Genomic DNA, 21,836 nt, shown 5'->3' with positions numbered 1-21,836 from the left:
ATGTTCGCCCAGCCCGTGCAGGTTCCATACCTGGGTTGTAACCTGAGCGTCTTAGACCATCTCTCATAGTTATTCAAATTTTTTATCCTAAAAATACTATTACATAATCCCTTATCACTATTATAATATTTCTTATTTTTTTATCTAAACAGATACCATATTTCTTATCTTTTACTACTCTTTTCCTCCCTACAAATCCACGGTCAGCCTTTATCTACAGTACTACTACAGTAACTTACAGTGTTTTCCTCCATAACACTGTAGTACTGGATAGCGGATTGGTTAGAGTTGGTCTTATAGGGGTTTTTCCCGATAGCGTTTGAGTTGGACCAGATTAGACTAGAATACACATGTGTGCTGTTCAGTAATATTATATGTTGTCACGTATTGGAGGTCTCAAACCTTCTAATCCCTTTCTAACATGTGTATAAACGTGTACGTGTGTGCACGTATGGTATAAACGTGAAGTGCGTCTCTAGTACCCTCTAAAAAAACAAATATACGCACATGCGAATGAGCACTCTAAGCACGGAATAGGGTGATAAATCCGCTACCTTACTGCATGCGCAGGTTCATGCTTTTCTAGTGAGGTGCAGCGCACACTCACATGCATGTGCATAAAGCAAAGCACCAGGTTTGAGCACTACTGGTCAAAGTTAATTGTGTACAGTTCCTAGTACTCCATCCTCACAGGGAGATGCATGGTTCCTTGTATGCAGAAATTGGTTTGCTAGAATTGCATATGCCATTGATGCACATGTTTTGGTTCCTCAAAAAATGGATGGCGATGAGCGCGACAAGCAGCAACCTCATCGTCTACCTGATCAGGAAGTACAATGTGAAGAGCATCGACGCCGCGCAGATCCTCCGCGGCTGCATGCAGCTGGCGCCCGTCGTTCTCCGACGCATACTTCGGTTGCTACCCCGTCGCCAACGCCGACGCCGACGTCACAACTCACGCAGCCACACGTATCGCAATGTCTGTGTTGTAATTAAATCTGTGATACGTTTACTGTGCAGTCATTTGTGTTGTTCACGCTCACGGTCACACGTATCGAAAAAATTAAAAAATAAAAGTAAATTTTACAAAACTACAACTATTTATATATAATCATCACAAAACTATAACTTCTGAAAAATTACCCTTTATTTTTAAATTTTTTATACAAAATAGTTGTAATTTTATGTTACTAGGGTATAACTTCTAAAAATTTACTCTTTATTTTTTATTTTTTTCATAAAATAGTTGTAGTTTTATGTTATTAGGTACAAATACTTGTAGATTTATAAAACTCATTTTAAAAATTATAGTTTTATGGTAGTTATATGTAAATAGTTGTAGTGTTATGAAATTTAAAAAAAAATAAAAGAGTACATGTGGGCGTAAGCTATAGTTGGACCTGTAGTGGGCCTTGTCCAAACCAAGGTGACTTTCCCTAATCGTCAAGTCTCCACCACCGTCTTTCGTGTTGCCTAAGATTGTTTGCGCTCACAAGCCAAATCCGACACCAACACCAGCGCCGCCGAGGCGAGGAGAGGGGACCAAAACTGCACAACCATCCATCCATCGTCGCCGCCATGTTTTTCCATAGGAGCCACCCGTGTGCCCTCCCTCCCTGCGACCTGCGGCGGCCTCCCCCCGTGCCTACTCGAGACCTTGCCTAGCCCCGAGGCTTCTTTCACCGCCGCCGTCGCAGGAGGAGGGGAATACATCGCATGGTGCGCTGATTTTCTGATTCCTTTCTCGATTCGAATTGCTCATGGTGTTCAATACCCTTTTCGAGCTTGGCACATTACCCGATGCTAATGATTTGGCAGGCGGGTAGGCTCCTTGCGAATCTGATCGTAATGGGCGGAACCGTGGTCGGTAGGGCCGTCCTGTAGGCTTATCGCCAGGCCATCGTCAGTGAGTACTCCTCTTCGCTTGCGAAAAAAATGCATCTTCGCGCTCCTCTGATTGTTTGCACAGTGCTTAAGAATTTGAATCCATGGGCCTATCTGTGCGCGGTGGCTTGTGGAGAAAGTATAATTGGGTAACTAGAGTATCTACCTTACAATGTCAATCCTAAAAGATATTTTGAGTCATTTTGCCCCTGGTGACCTGTGCTGTCCCAATTTGGGTGGTGCTCGTCTGAAGGTACTGGGGTAACCAGGCATCCTGTTGGTTGGTCATAAGATTTGGGAGGCGTCATTTGCAGAGCTCTGTTGTCAAAATGCAAATCAAAGATGCAAAGTTTGTTCTTCTTCTTTCTAATTCTTCTAGGCTTATCTGTGAGTATTATCAGGTATATTATACAGCTTAAAATGTCAATCCAAAAAGGAATTTTTTTAGGCTTTTTGACCCCGGTAGCCTGTGCTGGTGGTGGTGGTTTGATGATACCAGGGCAGCACGGCATTTCGTATTTGTGTTGCTTGGCCCTTAGATTTAGGGGCCTCGTTTCAAGTGCTCTGTTGTTAAAATGTAGAAGTTTGTTCTTTCCTTTATAATGCTGCCTCACTGAACTAAAAGCATTTTGTACCTTGCATAATAAGGTTGTTTGTGTCATTAGGATATATTGACATTTCTCACTTTAGCGTTGAAGGATGTACAAGCTAGCTAGCACCGATGCGGATACGTGTATCAGTATCAGGTCGATACAGATACGTGGATACACCACTTTTCTGAAAACCCTGATACGCGGTTACGTTTGACTTTTTAAAAAAATAATTAATATGGTGCATATAATAATAGCAGGAACAAATTACCTTATTCTTGTGTCATTTGTTCTCTCTTTTTCAACAACCATTCCGATTATCCAAGTAGCCAACAACCACAAGTGCATAGCGTATAAAAGTGAGGGAAAACATATTGAATTATATCACCTTTGAGGATGAGGAGCCTTCCACTTCAGCCGGCCTTTCTTCTCTTATAAAATCAGTCAATCAGATAGCATATCACATAGCTACTGCATACTGGAGTTCACAACATAGCACAATATATTGAGATTGACATAGCACATAACGGTTTACAAATCACAACAATAAGCCATCTGAATGTAAAAAAAGAAAAGCACTAATTGGGTACGGTGTACAGACTATAAAGTACAAAGTACACTATACAAATTGAAGTTGAAGCATTAAACCTAGAGTACACTAGTACAAATCGAAGCATTGAACTTGAACCTATACAGATCTACTAAATTGAGCCAATCGGGAGGGGGAAAAGGAGAAAGGGGAGAAGAATTCACCGGTCAGACGGTCACCGCCGGTCACCGTGGCTGCAGGAGGTGAGGAGGGGTGCTCACAGCTGCTCGCCCGTTGTTGCTGCAGGCAGGTCAGGCAACAGTGCGTGACTGCATGGTCCAGTCGAGGCAAAGAATGGAAGCCCATGCAGCAGTCCTTGCTGGTGGAGGTTGTCGCTAGCACGTGTTCGCGCGGCCTGCCGCCGGACGCTCATTGCAGCTACAGAGAGAGGAGGCAAGGTGTCGAGTGTCGAGAGATGGAAAGAGACCGAGAGGGTCATGCATTAAGTCATGGAAGGGACCCTATCAACTTGGGCTAGGCTGTATCGGAGATGTATCGTCTAAGTATCTAGCACGTATCCAATTTTTCTTTTTTTTTTCTTTTTTTCCGATACACGATATATACGTATCCTAGCCATATCGGAGCCGTATCCGATACAGATACGCTTGATCAGGGACGTTATTAATACACTCGATTTGCACTGGATTTATGTTTGCATTGTTAATACACAACCTTGCTTTGCATGTAAGCATCATAAAGTAGTTTTAGCTTCTGTGTTTGGAATATTTGATGATCCCTCCGGTACTGCTACCGGTGAGTGGCTAAGAAAAATTCGCACGGTCTACAGATTCTGTGCAGGTGTCATGGCCTCATAGTTGAGCTTCCAAGAACGAATTGGCGACATATCGTGAGGGGGGAGCCCTAGGCATTCGTGCGGCGTGACGGCTGTGGTGACGTCGCCACCAAAGACCGGGTCCTCTGCGGCAGCTCCTCCTGGCGACGCTTTAGTGGTTGGGGCTATGTTAGAGTGTCCCCGTGTTTGGCGTCGGTTTGTTTCCCTCTGAATGCATGGCCTGGGGATTATCGCTAGCACCCGGAATATGGGAGCCTCCGTTGTCCCCTGTTACATGAACTATCATACAAACGAGCATCGGAGCCCTCAGACTCCGACTCGATGTCCCATTTCTGAAACACATCAGGCTCATCTGAGTCATATCCCATGATGAACACCTCACAGTGATCAGGGTCCTCGGAACGGGACTTAGCGGTTACCGTGGATCCGACCATGGGTAGCCTAATATAATCTTCAACACCTACCGAAACGCAGAAACGCGCCCTCTACTTGGCGTGCCAATTGTCAAGGCTTAATCCCTGATAATGATTTCAGGATGTACCGGTCGATGGGCGTGTGAACGACACTTGCGGTGTATGTGTTTGTGATGAACTCAAAAACACAGTGATTATTCAGGTTCAACCCTCCTTAAAGATAATAACCCTACGTCATGTGTATTTTGTTATCAGTGTTTGTGAACTAGTTACAGATGAGTTTTCTTTACTCTTGTCTCTTTTCCCCCTTACAAACCGGGTCCTCCTCTCTTTATATACTACAGAGAAGGAGAATTTATAAGTCGACCCTGTTTAGCAGGCCCATGTCTGACTAAATATTCTACTCTTAAATCATCATTATAGAGAATCGTGTGAACCCAACTTGCTCTGAGATCTCTGCATGCTCGCCCCATCTGTGGAACGTCGCCACACCTGCCTCCCCCGGTCGCCTGGCCTGTCCCATTGCCGTGCGCTGTAAGTTTGTCTGCCAAGCCATCCTGTCTCTACGCTCCGCGAATCTACCTGTAAAATCATCAACTTGCCTGGTTGTTCTGCAGATTCTGTCCCATCCGTTGCGTGGCGTAAGTCGGTCTGTAACACCTCACTCTGTAGCAAATTAATGCTACGTGACGGAGTACTGCCCATCTACGCCGGTCACGACTTTATTTGCTGGATGATGTGCTTCGAGAAGTAAAACACTTGAGTAGACATCAATAAATACGATTAGACAAGTTAGGTATGAGTATCATATTATGCTGCAAGGTGGTTGGTCACGTAAGCCTCGCGTTGATCGTACGAGCCAAGGGCTTGTGGAGTTTAGAAAATATCCCAGCTGGTCGTCATATCCTCGTGGGGCCGTTAGATGCTCTTGTACTCAATACTTCAACATTTATCTATCTAGATTGCTACTTAATCAAATGGCTTACCAGACTTAATCCTTACATTATTATTTAGAAATTGGTTTCTGATCTGAAGCAACATCTGTGTCACTACATCATCCACTCGACATTTGCTTTTTGAAATGCAGCTAATCGTTTCTAATTTTGTCTTGTAGATGCAAACAAAACTGGAGCTGCCCAGGAAGCTATAAATGGTATTAGAGGGGCTACCAAGGTCATGACCGAGCAAGAAGCCCGGCAGATCCTAGGTATCGGCGAACAGTCCACTTGGGAAGAGATCGTTCGGCTCCGTGACAATATATTTTGATCCACTAAATACATCCCTGTAGCTGTTATTTTCTTTTTCTGTATCGACTTCATGTGAATTAATTTCAGACTGTTAAAATCATATGTGCAACCATTGCCTGAGGCCTGAGCCAAACATAACGTCAAATTTCTCTCTTGAAATACTTTGCAGAAGTATGACACGATGTTTGAGAGGAATGCCAAGAACGGGAGCTTCGATCTCCAGTCAAAAAAGTTCATCGTGCGAAAGAATGTCTGGAAACTGTATATCAAAAGCCTGATGTAACAAACTGAGATTGTGTAGACGCCTAGCTTCCGTTTGAAGCACTATGTCTAATTGATCAATTTGCCGGTGTGGCTAAAGATCGCCATTCTGTTTTTATGTTGGGTGCATCAGGTTGGTTGGTTGTAACGGGATGCATTTTTACTGGACTCGATATAAGGTTCAACAAACATACGTAGTTTTGACTGATCCTCATTCGCAGTGCCTCATTTATGTTTTGATTGTAAATTCATAATTTAATTAGCTGTGGTGAAATAACCATTGGTTGGTAGTATTGTTTGTTCGAGCAGCATCTGTGCTAGTGTCTGAACTTGCCAAGCTAGCGAGCAAAGGCTATGCAGGATCGACTGTATGGTGTGCATAACTTGCGTGCGCTAGTTTTTAGTTCTGTCATTTTGTGCTTAATTTCTGCACATGATCACGAATAGAAGAACTATCTGAGATCTATTTAGTTACTAGTTAAATGCTTATGCATTACTAGCTAAGTACTTATGTGTTACAAAGAAAAAATAAATATTGGATACGATAATATTAATTACAAACTTAATGAATGAAGATATGTACATGCTATAGGAGCGTCGTCGCACGAATACGTCTGAAATGATGTAGTTTGATTTTAGATACGATTCGAAAAAGGATAAATAAGATTATCCATTAATTTTCTTTGTAATTTTTTTATTAGTAAAATGAATTCATATCGTAACCGGTAACGAGACGGAGAGGCTAGAGTATGATAGAATGATAAAATTGAATAAATTATTTGAATTTTACAGGACTGTTCACCATATTCTAATTTTACAGTACTATTTACCGTATTCGACGTATTAGTATTGAAAACTCTCTGTATTCGACACTGAAATACCAACTACGGTGCATAATACAATATTCAGTACTCAAATATTGAAAACACCACGCATCAAAAATAGAGACAAAACATGACTACGCAACAGAGCAGACCATAGAGCAGACCATATTCAACGTCTTAAATATCGAACGACACTGTACCTCCAGTAACTTAAAGATTGTATGCGAACTCAGCCATCCGTTACGAAGGGTCTACATTGATTACTATGTCATAAATGCTACAGTAAATTCGCTACATAAAATATGCATACTGTGTCTCTACAGTGTTTTGAACTGAACTGACACTTTGACTTTGCATTCGTCCGCCACTTGTGTAACTGTTGAAGTTATAGTGGGATCCGGTTCCTCAACCTTTAAGGGTAAAAGTAGAGAGAAACAGGGTTTGTGAGGTGTGGTACTAAATATTTTCTGTCCGTTTCCAATTCTACATCTCACGTTTACCTAAAGTCACATTTACCTAAAGTCATAAATACCTTTTGTAAAGTCAGAGTATCCTCTTCCGTTATAGTGACGCTAGCGACTTTACAGGGAAGCGGATCCGAAGAGGGAGCCCCTGCCGTCCCTTTTCGGTTGCTTGCTTCAGTTCCAGGACCACCGTGCGCGTGTTAGTTACCACTGGCCTTGCCCGCGCAGCATCCTCGAAGCTCAGGGGGCTCTGCTGTGTGCTGTCCCGGATCGGCGAGTCTCCATTGACCTCCTCCTCTTGCGTCCGTGGTCTGTACGCGCCGCCGCCGCCGTAGCCAGGCTTGTGAGCGCGCCTCGCCGTGCCTGCGCCGCCGCGTCGATTCTTACCTGGTACCTAGCGCAATCCTCTTGGTAGCTCCTTCCACATCGGTTCGGGTTTTAGGCCTCTCTGTATTCTTTCCATGTTTGCTATGCATGTTGATGGAAGTTTTATTAATTACCATCGATTTAGTGAGGCGATTTTAGCTGCGGCGACTTGAGGCTTTGATGGCTGACTGGGGAAAAGGTGGTCCCAGTCAACTAGCTTGGTATCAGCCGATTCTTGAGGTTAGCACAGGTTGGGGCAACTGCTCTGGTATTTCCAGGATACAAGGAGTACAGTTCCTGAGAACCAACTGGTTACGATATGGGATTCCGCAGTTCTCTGATTGCTCTAGTTCTCACAGAATATATCCAAAGAACCATAACTGACTGCTCTCTCTTAGGTTTCTTCTTGTTTTGTTATGCATAATGTCTTGAAACTACACATGATGTATTTCTCAACTGCAGAAGGAGTTTCATTCATATGTGAGTTCCTAATGTGTTGGGAATTTTATATGTTCCTGCAGATCTTAACAGATAATGTCGGGTGCAAGGACTCATCACAAGCACTGCCATCAAGCTCATGCTCCATCTGGAAGTTCCAAGGAAAAATTCCAGGACAAGCGGCAACCAAAATTTATACCAGACAATTATAGCTCGGTGGATGAGGTAACAAGAAGTAAAATCTCCTTATACGACTTTGTTTATGTCTCAAGTCTAGAAACAATTTTTTGCTGTTTTGGGATATTATCTCTCCTGTCACCCTTGGGTCGCGACCAATTGCATTGAACATAAGTTAGTCAAATTGAGGTGATCAAGCCATCTTTATTTTGTTTCCCTAAAAACTTTGCGAATTCCCCTAAATTTTGCATGTTGTTCAAGCTTCAACATAAGGGCTTGATAAATATGGAGAAAAACTGTTAAATCCTGGCACCGCCAGTGCATAAAACGATTAAATGACAATCTGGCATGCTACATGGCTATGTCTACCTAACATTAGTTTAGCGCCGCAGCATTTATGTAGTTGTTTCTTGTGGTAAACATTGTTCATGTGCTTCAACTACATCATTTCTTTTGGGGGGAAAAAATCTGCATCATGTGTCTGTGTTAAATGCCGCTGTATAATTTTATTTATTTATTTCGATTTATGAAGGTCACTACTGCACTGAGAGAAGCTGGTCTTGAATCGTCGAATCTAATTCTTGGTATTGACTTCACCAAAAGCAATGAATGGTCAGGTGATGTTACTTCTGTAATCTGTACTACTGTCCCCATCATAGTGTCTCCTTCCAGGCTTTATAGCAGTTTTACTTAAGATCCTCTTAGTTTTAAAGAATTTTACTGACCCTGTAGGTAGGCATTCCTTCAAAAGAAAATCTCTGCATGCCATTAATGGCACCCCAAATCCATACGAACAAGCTATTTCTATAATTGGCCGAACACTGTCACCTTTTGATGATGATAACTTGATACCATGTTTTGGATTTGGTGATGGTAAGTATTTGCTCTTCTTTTTCCTTTTCCCATTATGACTTTCATTTGAGGAAAAATTGGTATAATCGTTATATAACTTGATAAAATGTAATTCATTCTGCAGCTTCTACGCATGATCACTCTGTCTTCAGCTTATACCCAGATAACCGTCCCTGTCATGGCTTTGAAGAGGTCCTTGTAAGGTATCGACAAATTGTTCCACATTTGAAACTTTCAGGTAACAAGACCTGTTCCCCCCTTTTGTTCAGTAGATATTGTACAATGATAAGATAACAGACTGAATATTTCAGTAGCTTTCAAATCCAGACTTCAGTCTTTATTCCGACTGAACTGTTCTCAGGATAGATTATGATTTAGAGTAGTCAATGTTTTGCTATGCTTTGTTTTCTTGCGTCAAGTTCTTTTAAGAAAAAGGAAATCCAAGCTCTTTAAAATTTACTGCACCGTAGCACATACAAAATCGCCCTCTTTGGTGCTCAGTGATTTGGATCACCAGGAAGTTTTTGCATCATCACTAGTTAAACTGCTTATTATTCTTTTTATTTGTGGGGTCATGGTTACAGACATTGTTTCTTCAATTAACAACTTCTTTTGCACATTCTTTGCTCATTCTTTTGTTCAACTGGTGTGCAGGACCAACTTCTTTTGCACCTCTTATTTATGCAGCGATTTCTGTTGTTGAAAATAGTAACTGGCAATACCATGTTCTCGTAATCATAGCTGATGGACAGGTGACATGTTCATAATAGCAGCAAATTAATTCAGTAGAATTGTCACCATGTGTCTTACCTGAGCAAAAGTTGTAGGTGACTGTCGCTAACACAAATGATGGAAGATTAAGTCCACAAGAACAGGCAACTATACAAGCAATTGTTGATGCTAGGTAAATTCAGTTCGTCCTTTGTTAGAAATTGGTGATACTGTAGTATTGCTGAAGCCTATTTGGTCGTCAGCTACTATCCTCTTTCAATTGTGATGGTTGGGGTGGGCGATGGACCATGGGATGCGATGCAGCATTTTGATGACTGTATCCCTGAAAGAGTTTTTGATAATTTTCAGGTGATTATGATACTACTACATGCCTTTTCAATCCCAAACCTACAATGTGCTCCATTCAAAACAGTTCCTTCCATGCTAGTGATTGACTTGTCATTCTTTTACTTAATGGTGTGAAGACATTGATGATTTCACTTGGGAAAAAAAATACTGACTTGAGTTAAATATACTTTCTGACATTGTCTTCTGAGTTCTGACTAGTGACTAGTAGAAGAGACTCATGTTGCAATTTTGTCTGTTGCTCGTCTGAGAATCTTATTGATAAACTTTTGCAGTTTGTAAACTTCACTGATATTATGTCGACAAGTAAGGATATGTCAAAGAAGGAGGCTGCATTTGCCCTTGCAGCTCTTATGGAAATACCCTCTCAGTATAAAGCAACTCAAGGCCACCAACCTATAGAGTACTAGTTCCTGCTCAATTCTTTGTGGTCCTGTATTAGTTTATTGGTATCATTGTTACATTTTGCTTATTGCCTTATCCAAACGGCTATCTCAGAAAGCAAGCACAAAGGACTGCCCCTCCAAGAATTCTCCCTCCTCCAAACAAAGTTCTTGAACATGATAATGCTGCAGCTTCACATCCTCCTCCAACTGCAAGCTCCCGGTCGACTGGCATTGGCAAAAGTGCTGCCGACGAGCAGGTACTTTGGGCCAATGACCAATCACTCTGCACTATATTCCTCTAGAGTTATGACACCTTAAACAGTTAACTGTTTATTTTTTCCCACCTATAGGTATGCCCCATCTGTTTAACCAATCCAAAGGACATGGCTTTTCAGTGTGGTCACCTGGTAAGTTTTTCTATGCATGTGTGATGTCCATGGGGGAATCATCGGAATGTGAAAGTGTGGAATGATCCACAATAAGCCAATATCTATTGCTAGTGAACTTGCGCAGTAACCTAACTTGAGATTTGGAAGTATATAGGGATAGAATTTGGATGAAAATCAGGAAGTTTTTCTCTTTGGATGAGAGATTGATAAACCTTACTTCATGTTTCTTTGTCCAAGACATGCAAGGAATGTGGCCCAACACTATCAACATGCCCCTTGTGCCGTGCACCAATTACTATGCGTGTGAGGCTCTATTCTTGAGACGCTGTGGTATCTGGAGTGGAGGGATCAACCATTTCATCCATGGAGTATCTAACAGTACGGAGCAAGAACTTGGAAGCTCAAGGACCTTGCACTGCAATGGCCTAGTGTGAATGCCATGAAAACGATGTAAAAGGATTTATCGTGCCTGTCCAGTAATATTGATTGACTAATTATAGCATGCAAAGTTTATTGTTATCTTGTAGTAGTAGCTGGGAATTGTGGTTTCTGGTTGAATGGGATACTAGCAGTTGTGTCACAAGATACTCGTTCTCCTCTTCATATCAGAGAACAGATACTTTGATTTAGCACACTGTTACTTATGGAACGGCTAATCTTGTTCAAGTTTGAAGAGATTGAGTTCAAAATGCTCATTTTGTTCTGAGTGATAGGCTGATAGCCAGGCATACGTGCATGCGGCTGGAACAGCAACATGCAACGTATCCAGGCGCGTACACAGCCGGACTCCAGGCGCACACACGCAAACAAGCAAGGATTCAGCCCAGGAAATCAGCACCGTATCACAGGAGATCAGCACGGCATCATATCAGGGGATAGTTTCAATTTTGTTTGCCATTTGTACAAGAGTTGTGCTGCACCATGCACTTTCCTCTACAGATAGTTGATTTGCTAAAAGTGTTGAAACAAATCTCATCTATACTTGTATAAAATGCAAGAGTTATGGCAGATCCGATTGTTCTCTACCGTCTTGTTCTGAGAATTGCAGCTATCAATTTGGTTTGCCATTTGTACTAGGGTTGTATTGCACCATGGTACTTTCCTCTACATAGATGATTTGCTAAAAGTGATAAAATAGATCTCATCTATACTCCTATAAAATATAAGAGTTTATAACGTATCCGATTGATTTCTACGGTCTTGTTATGAGAATTGCAGCTATCAATTTCGTTTGTTATTTGTACGAGAGTTGTATTGCACCATAGCACCATCCACCCGAGTTGATAAAAAGGTAAAAGAAAAGGGGAGGAAATATTATAGAGTTGATGGAAATTAACTTGCTAGAGGGTCATGGAAAAGCTCCTAACCTGTATGGGTGTTTTTTTGTAAATTCTCAAGAGATTTGAGAGCCACAGCCGCGAGAAGAGTAGAGATAGCTCAGCCTCCGCTTCTCCCCCACGGCGGCCATGCTGCTCCGCTTGCGCCCGCTCCCGCAGCCTGCCACAGCAGCAAGCCTCTCTGCCTTCCTACCGCCCCCTTCCTTCCGCCGCCTCCTCCTCTCGCCGCCCTGGCGCCTTCCTCCGCGCCGCCGCCTTTCCACTACCGTTGCTTCCTCCGCAAAGGGTAACGCTCTTCTCCCTGTACCTTCCAACTGTGCTTGATTCCAGAAACTGAATGATGCCGACTGTTGAGACATGCTTGCATTTAACCGTGAGCTTGAGCAAGAAGAAAAGAAAGGAGAAGAAAGAGAGATGAGCTCACCATGGTCTTGCGGCAGGGTTCGAAATATCGTCGGTATGGTTACCAGATGATTCGGTCCGAACCATATTCATAAACTAAAAGGTTACAAAACAAACTCAAATTTAAAATTTTTTAAAAAAATAAAAAATTGATAAATTTTGATCGGTTTCTACCGAATTACCGTGCTGTTCGCCAAGCAATCTTCGGTGGTAAAACACATTTGTAAACCTTGGCTTTGCCATGCCCACATCTCCTATTTATAGATGAAAGCCTACATGCTTATCTATTTTCTAAATGCATTTTATCTAAATCATGTTATGATGCGTTTGTAGGTACGGCCTCAAACTATAGGTCAGGCTAGCAGTATTGGTGGGGTGAGCCCAGCTGACATGACCGTTCTCCTCATTTGGATGGAGAGCAACCGTCGCATTGCTAACCACAAGAAACAGCTAGACCAGTTGAGATCAGCTGCAGTCAAGGCAGATGATTCTTCATAGTGAAGTGGTCCATGCCTCGACTACATAATTGGGTGAACTTCATGACTAGTTGAGTCAACTGAACAGGGAGCAACAGGTCTTGTGAGGCAAAGAGAAATGCATGTACAGCGAATGGGGTTATTCTCCCTACATGCGCATGTGGCTTAGAAATTAGAATGTTAGATCAGTTTGGGAATTACAATTGTAGAGAGTTTCTGATGCTTTATGGGGTTATTCTCCCTACATGCTACATGATCAGTTTGGTCCTAATTTCATTTTTGTAAGAAAATTAAATATTTTAAATCATCTTAGCACATATAAAAGGTTTGCTATTGCTTATCTGTGTAACACGAAATCTTTTCAAAGTCCTGAATGCAATATGTGCCATTTTCATCATCAGAACTTACGTGGTAAAGAAAAACAGAATGCAAGGAAGTATAGTCTTGAATTCAAAGAGGAGCCGGATGAAGCCATGAACAGAGAGACACTACTCAAATGAACAAATCACTAGCTTGTAAGTGTCATGTACAGAATAAATAAGTAATTGCTAAATCCTCTGAACAATACACCGTTGGTTAACCCCCCCCCCGGGTACCTACAACGAGTCAGTAAGAACTTATGTAGAACAGTAACATTCTGCCACGGTACGCATTCTAAGAACGTACTCAAAAGCCTAACCCCAAATTATATTATATTTATAATTCTATACAAAAAAATTTGCATTACTATCCCCTCTCCGCAGCAACCCAAAAATGTGCCTGTAGTAAACTGAACTCTGGTGTATTAAACCTTTCTGTGGAACCCCATTTCTTGGCAGTCTGCAGGCTCAGGTGCCTTGGATTCTAATTTGCGTGTAGACCTGCAGATTTCCCTGAAAGAAGCTGGTGATTTGTTGCAGCATAGGGATCAAACCAATTGGCAGGGTGGCTGAGGCTGCAATATGAGCATGATTTAAGATATTTTCATGCCTGACCCTCTCCTCATCCCTTCTTTTCCTCGCCTTTTCCATATCCATTACACGGTCGTCATGGCTGTAGCGAGGGTTCTCCATGACTGCAACGAGATCCAGACTGGTACTAAGCCCAAGCTCTCCCTGCAGATCCTCACGCTTTTTGTTGTAATCTCTGGAAGCATGATCAGCTTTCCGCTTCTGCCGTTGCTCGTCTTCCAGGCTCTTCTTGAACTGATGCACGAGCTTAGAGAAATGGTCCATTGCTCTCAGCACTTCATTCTTGGAGATCCTATCGATTCCTTGGAGCCAATCATTTGAGATGACGAATACAGGCGGGGCGCCAAGCCTGCCTGGGGAGAAAGGTGGGATTCCATCCGCTGTAACTTCCTCCTGCACCTCAGGGAGCCATTTCCTCAGCCATCCATTCAGCGCCTCAATGTAAGATCTTTGCGAGCTGATCCACTTATTGAAGCAGCGGTACCATCTTGTGAGCTCCCTCCCCAATTCCACTGAGGCCATTGAAGCAACACTCGATTGGCTTATGGTAATCGCCTTAAGCCGGTGAATTTTGCTGTCTTGTATGGCTAATAGCTGCTTCTCATGGCATTCTAGAACAACTTTCCACAATCTTCTGAACCTGTACTTGGGAACAAGCAATCGTATGCATCAGATAAAATTCTTTGTTCTGACAGTTTCAAGACAGGGCAACTAAAAGCAGAAATCTTCATACCTTTGGATGAGATCAACGAGCTGAGGATAAAGTTCTTCGTCTCGGATCTTCTCTATCTTTGACGAGAAGGCATTGGCTGTTCTAATGCTGATGCTAATCTTGGACCGCAAAAGCCTTACCGACAACCGGGTGGAGTCGATTGTACTTGATTCTGCTCCTCCTTCATCCAGAGATTTCAACCTCCTATACTTCTTTTCATACTGCATCTGTAGCTTCTCTTCATCCTAGAACAATCACCTAACCATGTTCAACACATATTTGGCAATAAATCAGATAGCATATGAATTGACATCTACAGTTCCTTGTTCTATAATCTATACTGGCGTAAGCATAACTACTTCAATTTCAGTTAAGTTTGTCGATGTGAGCACGGGTTTTGTACCTTAATCTCCTGATAGAGCTTCTTTTCCCAGGCATACAGCTTCTCCAGAGTTGATGAGAGCTTACCAACACCATTTCTTCTACCAGTACCCGACGAGGCTGAAGTGCTCGCCTTGCTGCTTGATGCTCTGGACTTCCTGCCATGTGGTTTTGGGAGGCAAGACGATGTCGACACGGTAAGACCTAGAGGATCCCCCACTTTGGAAGAGATGTCTGCAAAGACCAGACATGAACGATTTAACATTATTGCACTAGCACAAATAACATAACCTACAAACTAAAAGCAATTGCAAGTATGTTTTTACTCCAATAAAGTAATGCATTACCCACATCTAAGAACTCTGGGGGTGGTCCGGCGGCGGACCATCCCCACCTCCAGCAGCCTCGAGACCTCTGCACTGCAGTTCACCGCCTCGTCGAACAGCCCCTTGACCTCATCCATCGCCTCCCTTACATCTCTCCTCGCATGGTGCAACGGCGAGAATGACTCGCTGCTCACCGCCGACTGCACTGACTTGCCGTGGCTCTCACCACCTCCTTCTGCCGCTGTGATCGACCCCTCCTCATCAAAGGCCACAGCTTGCTTCTTCCCACTGGAGCTGTTGCCGTCAATGTCACCACTAACTGTACCCTTCAAGCTCGCCGTATTCCTCTTCCCCCCTTCCTTGCTCTTATAGCTGGCATTGCTCGGCACCGAGTCGTTCCTGGACACCGGTTGCCCCGCCTTGCCATTGGCACCAGGAGCAGGCTCCGATGCCTTCCTCTGCAACTTGGCAACAGGGACTGGTTCTGATCCCGTCCTCTGCATCTTGGCACCAGAAGGTTCGCCATGTGAAGCGGCATTTTCTAGAATTGGCTCCTTCCCCTTAACATTTTGATGAGCAACCCCAGAAGTCGATGGCTTCGATGCCTCAGCCTCAGCCTTCGCCTCCAATTCCGCCTCGTCCTCAAGCTCCGGGATCCCCTCCATCCTCCTCAGCTCGGCGTAGTTGGGGCTGTTGGTTGGCAGATTCCCGTGAGAGTAATCCTCCAGAAACTGATCGTACTGCGTGAATGGGTCAAAGAAATCCCACGGCGAGGCCTCCGCGGTCGGCGGCGAAGGCAGTGGCCTCGGCGCGGCCGTCTCCGGCCTCTCTTCCGCAACCACCTCGCCGTAAGGCCCGTACGGGTACGAGTACCCGTATCCGTATCCGTAGCTAGTCTCGCCTTCAGTGTACTGGGCCTGGGCGTTGGGGTCCTCGTAAACCACGGTGGGCACGGTGGAAGAGCCCCTCATGTAGTGATGCTTCGTTGACGACGGCGCCTTCTCGCTTCCGCCGTGTTTGGCGTCAGGGGGCGCCTCGAGGTTCTCGTCGGAGAGGGAATGTGAGAGCGATGAGACGGTGGAGGACGAGGAAGTAGACGGCGGGAGGCTCGACGCGGTGGCCGCGGAGGCGGCGACCGGCTTGGCCGGGGAAGGCGGGAGGGTGAGTACCGGCGAGGAGCCGGGCGAGGGTGTGGCCGGCGCGAGCGCAGCCGCAGCGAAGCGCCGGAGCGCGTCGCCTACGGCGGCGAGAGAGCGGAAGTAGGCCGCGTGCGCGGCGGCGAGCGTGAAGCGCGTGTCGGCCGCGGCGCGGATCAGCGCCACGCGCTGACGGCACAGCGCGGCGGGGTCGGCGCCCCGCGGCCGCGACGAGGAGGACCGACGCGCCCGGGACGTGACCGCGGCGGAGAAGGCGTCGCGGGAGGTGGTGCAGCCCATGCGCGCGCGGGAAACCCTAGAAGCGTCGGCGGGTGTCGGAGACGGTTGGTTCCGGTGGCTCGTCGCCGTCCATTATATGAGAGCGCGATCGCCGCGCAGGTCGGTTGGCGGAGGCGGTGGGGTCCCGGACTCCGACTCGGCTTCGGAATCGGTGTCGAGCTATCGCCGGCGCGGTGAGGCGATGATGGAAAGAGGAGGCGGATTGGGAGGAGGAAGGCGCGGGGCGGCAGGGCAGAGTGGGGTGATCGGAGGGAGAGGGAGAGGGAGACGACAACGGAAATGGGAGGAGTAGTTTTACCTTTTCGATTCGGTTTCGATGTCCTCTACTTTTGTTTTTGCCCCTTCTTTTTCCTCTGTTTTAAGTGTTTGACCTTTGGGATGAATTGAGACGATTTTGGTATAATAGGATAACAGTAACACCTCTTCTGATTGATTTCGTATTTTCGAAATTAAGGAAAAAATTATATGATGTAAATTGATATAATTAATAATTTAATGTACAGTAGCATATACGTTCGAACTCAACTAGAAATACGAGATAAGCCCATGTTTGAACTCAACTTTGCTGGCAGCAGGTAGAACTTTTGTCCAAGAAATCCTGTTGTGGCAAATGGGGGAAGCCAAAATTAAAATTATGTTGGCAGTTAGGTCGTCATGCCTGCCTGATCTTATGTTAAGCCACTTATCCTCTCATTTTAATGTTGGGTGTAGAGCTTCGTTGCCTATGTCTGAAGTTCGAACAGTATGTTATTTCCGTTTATGCTAACGGAAAATGAGGTTTCCCCACTTCGAAAAATGTTGGCAGTTAGGTGAAGATAAATCGAGAAATTTGACCTTATCTCAAATCCCCTCACCTCCAATCTAAAGCAAATTCTTCATCTCAATCGTTGGATCAGATGATGTATAAAAGGATCAAAACCTCATGAAGGTCTTTCATAGGAAGATCCTATAAAATTTACTTCTTCCCCATCCATCCATCACCGCTGCAAAATATCGGAGCTCATAGCATAATAGTATTCCAGATTATATAACTTTGGGAGGGTGTTTGTGCAAATCCTTCTCCCCCTAGGACTTGGAGTCTCAAGATTTCCGCGTCCTGCTGCATAGCTGTGTCCCGCCGCGATAAAGAGCTTCTTCTAGCTTGGTTGCCTCTCCATGGCGACGACAAGGAGAAACAGGAGCCACCGTTTCAAACTTTGAATTGGACCGCCTCATGTTCTTGGTTTGGTTCTAGATGCTTCTGCTTTCATACATGTTCCAAATACTACAATTTCGGTGAAACCAAACAGAATTTGTGTTGTTTAATTTAGAACTGGATCGGACGGACGATGACATTACATGCTCAAGAGGTGTTTCATGTTTGGCTCGTTGCCAAACAATTTTGCCTCGATGAAATCTCAACAACTCACGTATGTATTGTTCAAGTCAATGATGGTAGACATTCAGCTATCTAACACTCGAGTCAATGGAATCCAATTGAGTAGGGAGGTAAAGTCCACACAAGCCGCGTCTCAAGGAGTGGTCTAAAAAAGAACGCGTCAAGGAGTAGAAATTTACAAGAAAAGCACAATGAACGGTAACGTGAATGAATTGGTTAGGCACAAATTAGAAGCTGAGAAGACTTGACGCATCATCTCGGAGAATCTCTTCAACCTCTTGATTTGGTGGGGATCAGTTGAACCTGCCGTCAGTTGGATGGAGAATTATCAAATTGACAAGTCTACATGTTGAGAACGAAAAAAAAGGTATTAGTTGTCTGTCTTACTCCTTTAAAAATCGAGATGATTTAGTTTAATGGCTCGTTTAATGAATTTAATAAATAGCATAATTGAGGGTAATGCAACATGAGTGACAACTCAACGGAACGTGTTTTGCGGAAAGGCGGCCGAGCTGGACCGATCGATTAATTTCTCCTTATTTGTTGGTAGAGGGAGAGCAATGGAATGGAAGGACAAAGGAAGAGGTTACAGTTTACACGCGTTTGCTGGACAAATTATGAAGGCAGCAGGGTCATTTTATGTATAGTGGCTGGCGTGCCCTAGATCTCTGACCTGTCCCTGGCTGTGATCGATGTGGGAAGTCCGTACGCAAAGCGAAAAGGCCAGGGGCCTTTTATGATAGCGACCGGGCCGGTACGAGGACCTGCTGTGGGCACACCATTGATCTGATGGGCAACTGTTTCCGTTTCTAGACGTTGCGTACCTCCATGTATGCCATTTGTAACGTATCATGGCTCCTAAGTAGCGGGCTCTTTCTCTTCTTTCTTTTGCCGGATTTGAGGGGCTCTCAGATGCGCCCCGGACGACAGAGACCTAGGCCATCTCAGGGGAAATTACTGTAGCATTGATACCGATCACATCGGTTAGCAAACGGCTCTAGCAGGAGCCGTATCTCCTATTACAGGGATGCAATCAGGAGGGTGAGTACTCCAAATTTGTAGCCACTTTCCCCTTTAATACTGTTTATAGAGGATCATTGTGTATCTGAAAGAAAAAGTAGAGTAATAAAAGATAAGATAAATGACTTGTACCGCTATTTAGAAAAAAAAAAGAAGAAAAGAAATGTTGTATATACGTTGCATCTTTAATCAGTAGTCATCCCAATCGCCAGACGTATACTCTGCTCATTTCGTTTCAATCAGGGAGCTTGTCCCCAATACGAAATCTACATATTATATTATTATTTTAAAAAAAAGTTACCAAATTTACTTTTAAGTCACAAAATTACTATATTAATTTAAAAAAATAAATTAGATCACTCATTATAATAAACATATAATAGTCTAGGCTTAAAAAAAATTCCTATCAAATACGATTAGTAAATAGTTAAATTCAAAATTAAAAAATCTAAAAAAAAAGCAGTTCAATTTTTATACTATTTAAGAAACAAAATAACTAAATAAAAATATAAATAAATAGAATTAATAATAAAAATATACTAATTTTTAATTAAAAATTATTATAATAAAATATTACAGCGAGACTAACTTACTCTATTAGACCACTTGGTAGTTGTCCGTAATCTAGCAGCCAACGCGGGAGTGACGTAGTGATTAGCAACGCCAGACCAATAGAGGACAATCCAACTGCTTAGCTAGTCCTCGATGCAAAGTTTTCAAGCCTTTGCATACTACGTGCGTGACAATCGCTGCTGCAATAAGATGACAAGATTAAAATACTAATTAAACACGCCCGAGGCGCCAATCCAAGTTTGACTCTCTTCCGTTACACAAAATTATCCGAAAGGACGTCTTTCCCTTCGGATCATATTAAATAAACACGCGCGAACAGACGAGAGAGTGCATGCCTCTCGATCTGCATCGTATGTATCACGCACGCGCGCGCGCGCGGCTACGTAAACATCATCAACCGATCCATGCAAATTGCAAATTGAAGGCACGGGACGATCGATTGGTAGATATATCAAGTCCAAATCAGCAATTTGCATGCCAATTTGGCACACTTGTCAATCATCAGGGGGGATCGGATCGACTGATGCATCCACCGTGCCGATAGATGATGGATGATGATGGCTACAATCGATTTGGGCGGTTTCGTAACCGCTACGCTCACACATCATCATAGCCATCGTATCGAATCAGGTCGTAATAATTTGTCTCACAAATTTAGTACGTACGATCGATATTAGGGCGTGAACAATGTTTGATACTTATAGTATTTAAAAAAGAGTAATAAGAAGATATATAAATATTGTAATTTTAATGTAAATAAAGACTATAAGTGTTTAAATACGGTTAACTATCTTATAATACTAATATAAACAATGATGTTTAAGTAAACCTATTGTCCTCCACCTAAGCACATGTGTCAATACAGTTGAGAAAAAAACTCGAATTTTTTATAAACATTTTCTCTAAGCACCCATTGTACAAGCTCTTAAGTTACCTGGGTTACTATTAACTTGTTGCTTCTGCGAATTGATCGATGCTGGGCCATTGCAATGATAGAGGTACATAGCATACATCCATTCAAAAGAAGAAACCGATCGACACTGATCGACAATGATAGAGTTTTTATATCATATGTATAAAAACTGCCATTTGCCCCATATACAACCAATGGTGGTTGCAAATTGAAGCTGCAACATGAGTTTACTTATATTCAGCTGGTTGTCGCAGCAGATGGATTATATTGATCCCAACCTTGCATGATTGATTAATACGCACGATTGCATCTGTATTAATAAATATAGTTCCTGCCGCTAACTAAGGACAACATCGTGCAACACCCAACAATGTTATGTCAGCTCGTACTCCTATACAAGTATATATATATGTGTGTACAAAGCAGTGAGTACAATAAGACTAGTAGTGCTAGCTTTGTTAATTACTCTACATTAATTGGATGGCAAAAATAACCTGTTTCCTTAGTTTTTGCCTGACATGCATGGCAATCAACTCCTTGTTATGTTCACCCCGTGTTAATGACCCATTCGGCAGCTGTGACATTGAGATCAACTTGTGCGTAACTCGGAACCACCCTAGTTGAGCTGACCTACAGACAGCTTTTGACTTTGCGTTGTAGCTCAGACTTTTCGTTCAAAATCTGTTTAGAAAATTAAGAGTTCGCTAGTAATGCTAGAACGTGTCTGAAACAAAATTAAGAATTCGCTGGTAATGCTAGAACGTGGCTGAAACAAAATTAAGTAAGCTGACCAAAGGCACGGTCAACTAAGAACACCGGTTGTGTTAGAGCTTGGATGCATCTTCAACTTTCCCCATGACTTTTTGTCTTCTACATTTGCACTGCAGGCATACAAAACAAAAGTCAACCTGTGCTGGAAGCCGGAGGTTGGACGGCCATTCCGGCTGTTGCTCAGCACCGAAAGATCGAACTGTATCTTCTATAACTTTATGTAGACCACAGTGAAAAGAAAAGCGGGGATAGCTCAGTTGGGAGAGCGTCAGACTGAAGATCTGAAGGTCGCGTGTTCGATCCACGCTCACCGCAGCTTTGTAAGATTTTTTTTTTTTTGGCAGACGCCGTTAACATGCGTTGTGCTGCTTGCCAAGTCCTGAATTTCTGAACAAGCTAATTTTTTTGTCT

General features: G+C 43.5%; 2 protein-coding genes, 2 long non-coding RNA genes and 1 other non-coding gene across 5 annotated transcripts; 4 read left to right on the top strand and 1 right to left on the bottom strand.

The window, feature by feature from the left end:
• The first annotated feature begins 1,481 nt into the window (after positions 1-1,481).
• On the top strand, positions 1,482-5,992 carry LOC133910254 (uncharacterized). The gene is made up of 4 exons (XR_009908496.1): positions 1,482-1,719; positions 1,819-1,906; positions 5,384-5,476; positions 5,686-5,992. It is a non-coding gene; the product is annotated as an uncharacterized LOC133910254 (long non-coding RNA).
• A 1,178-nt stretch (positions 5,993-7,170) lies between these two features.
• On the top strand, positions 7,171-11,379 carry LOC133909646 (E3 ubiquitin-protein ligase RGLG3-like). Its single transcript, XM_062352171.1, has 12 exons — positions 7,171-7,455; positions 7,953-8,094; positions 8,579-8,663; positions 8,779-8,919; positions 9,023-9,136; positions 9,553-9,650; positions 9,726-9,802; positions 9,873-9,978; positions 10,251-10,378; positions 10,474-10,618; positions 10,712-10,768; positions 10,988-11,379. The coding sequence occupies exons 2-12, from the start codon at positions 7,966-7,968 to the stop codon at positions 11,069-11,071; spliced, it is 1,164 nt and encodes a 387-aa protein (XP_062208155.1). The 5' UTR covers positions 7,171-7,455; positions 7,953-7,965; the 3' UTR covers positions 11,072-11,379.
• Positions 11,380-11,953: 574 nt separating this feature from the next.
• Positions 11,954-13,209, top strand: LOC133909648 (uncharacterized). The gene is made up of 2 exons (XR_009908416.1): positions 11,954-12,373; positions 12,823-13,209. It is a non-coding gene; the product is annotated as an uncharacterized LOC133909648 (long non-coding RNA).
• Positions 13,210-13,467: 258 nt separating this feature from the next.
• LOC133909645 (protein ROLLING AND ERECT LEAF 2-like) lies at positions 13,468-17,066 on the bottom strand. Its single transcript, XM_062352170.1, has 4 exons — positions 15,360-17,066; positions 15,031-15,242; positions 14,649-14,872; positions 13,468-14,555 (listed from the first exon to the last, which is right to left on the bottom strand). The coding sequence occupies exons 1-4, from the start codon at positions 16,768-16,770 to the stop codon at positions 13,793-13,795; spliced, it is 2,610 nt and encodes an 869-aa protein (XP_062208154.1). The 5' UTR covers positions 16,771-17,066; the 3' UTR covers positions 13,468-13,792.
• A 4,601-nt stretch (positions 17,067-21,667) lies between these two features.
• On the top strand, positions 21,668-21,740 carry TRNAF-GAA (transfer RNA phenylalanine (anticodon GAA)). Its single transcript has one exon. It is a non-coding gene; the product is annotated as a tRNA-Phe (tRNA).
• Positions 21,741-21,836: the final 96 nt, after the last annotated feature.

The sequence above is a fragment of the Phragmites australis genome, chromosome 2 (assembly GCF_958298935.1).
Source record: "Phragmites australis chromosome 2, lpPhrAust1.1, whole genome shotgun sequence".
NCBI lineage: Eukaryota > Viridiplantae > Streptophyta > Magnoliopsida > Poales > Poaceae > Phragmites > Phragmites australis.
The sequence above is the reverse complement of the archived record's forward strand: the minus strand, read 5'-3'. Positions and strand labels throughout refer to the sequence as shown.

What these genes read in the sequence shown, in the direction of transcription:
- LOC133909646 (XM_062352171.1), top strand. Translation starts at nt 7,966, where the DNA reads ATGTCGGGTGCAAGGACTCATCACAAGCACTGCCATCAAGCTCATGCT. An exon ending in CAAAAGCAATGAATGGTCAG is followed by an intron (nt 8,664 to 8,778) that starts GTGATGTTACTT and finishes CTGACCCTGTAG; the next exon opens with GTAGGCATTCCTTCAAAAGA. An exon ending in CAAGGCCACCAACCTATAGA is followed by an intron (nt 10,379 to 10,473) that starts GTACTAGTTCCT and finishes CGGCTATCTCAG; the next exon opens with AAAGCAAGCACAAAGGACTG.
- LOC133909645 (XM_062352170.1), bottom strand. Translation starts at nt 16,770, where the DNA reads ATGGGCTGCACCACCTCCCGCGACGCCTTCTCCGCCGCGGTCACGTCC. An exon ending in AGCTCTATCAGGAGATTAAG is followed by an intron (nt 14,873 to 15,030) that starts GTACAAAACCCG and finishes TGATTGTTCTAG; the next exon opens with GATGAAGAGAAGCTACAGAT. An exon ending in CTCGTTGATCTCATCCAAAG is followed by an intron (nt 14,556 to 14,648) that starts GTATGAAGATTT and finishes TCCCAAGTACAG; the next exon opens with GTTCAGAAGATTGTGGAAAG.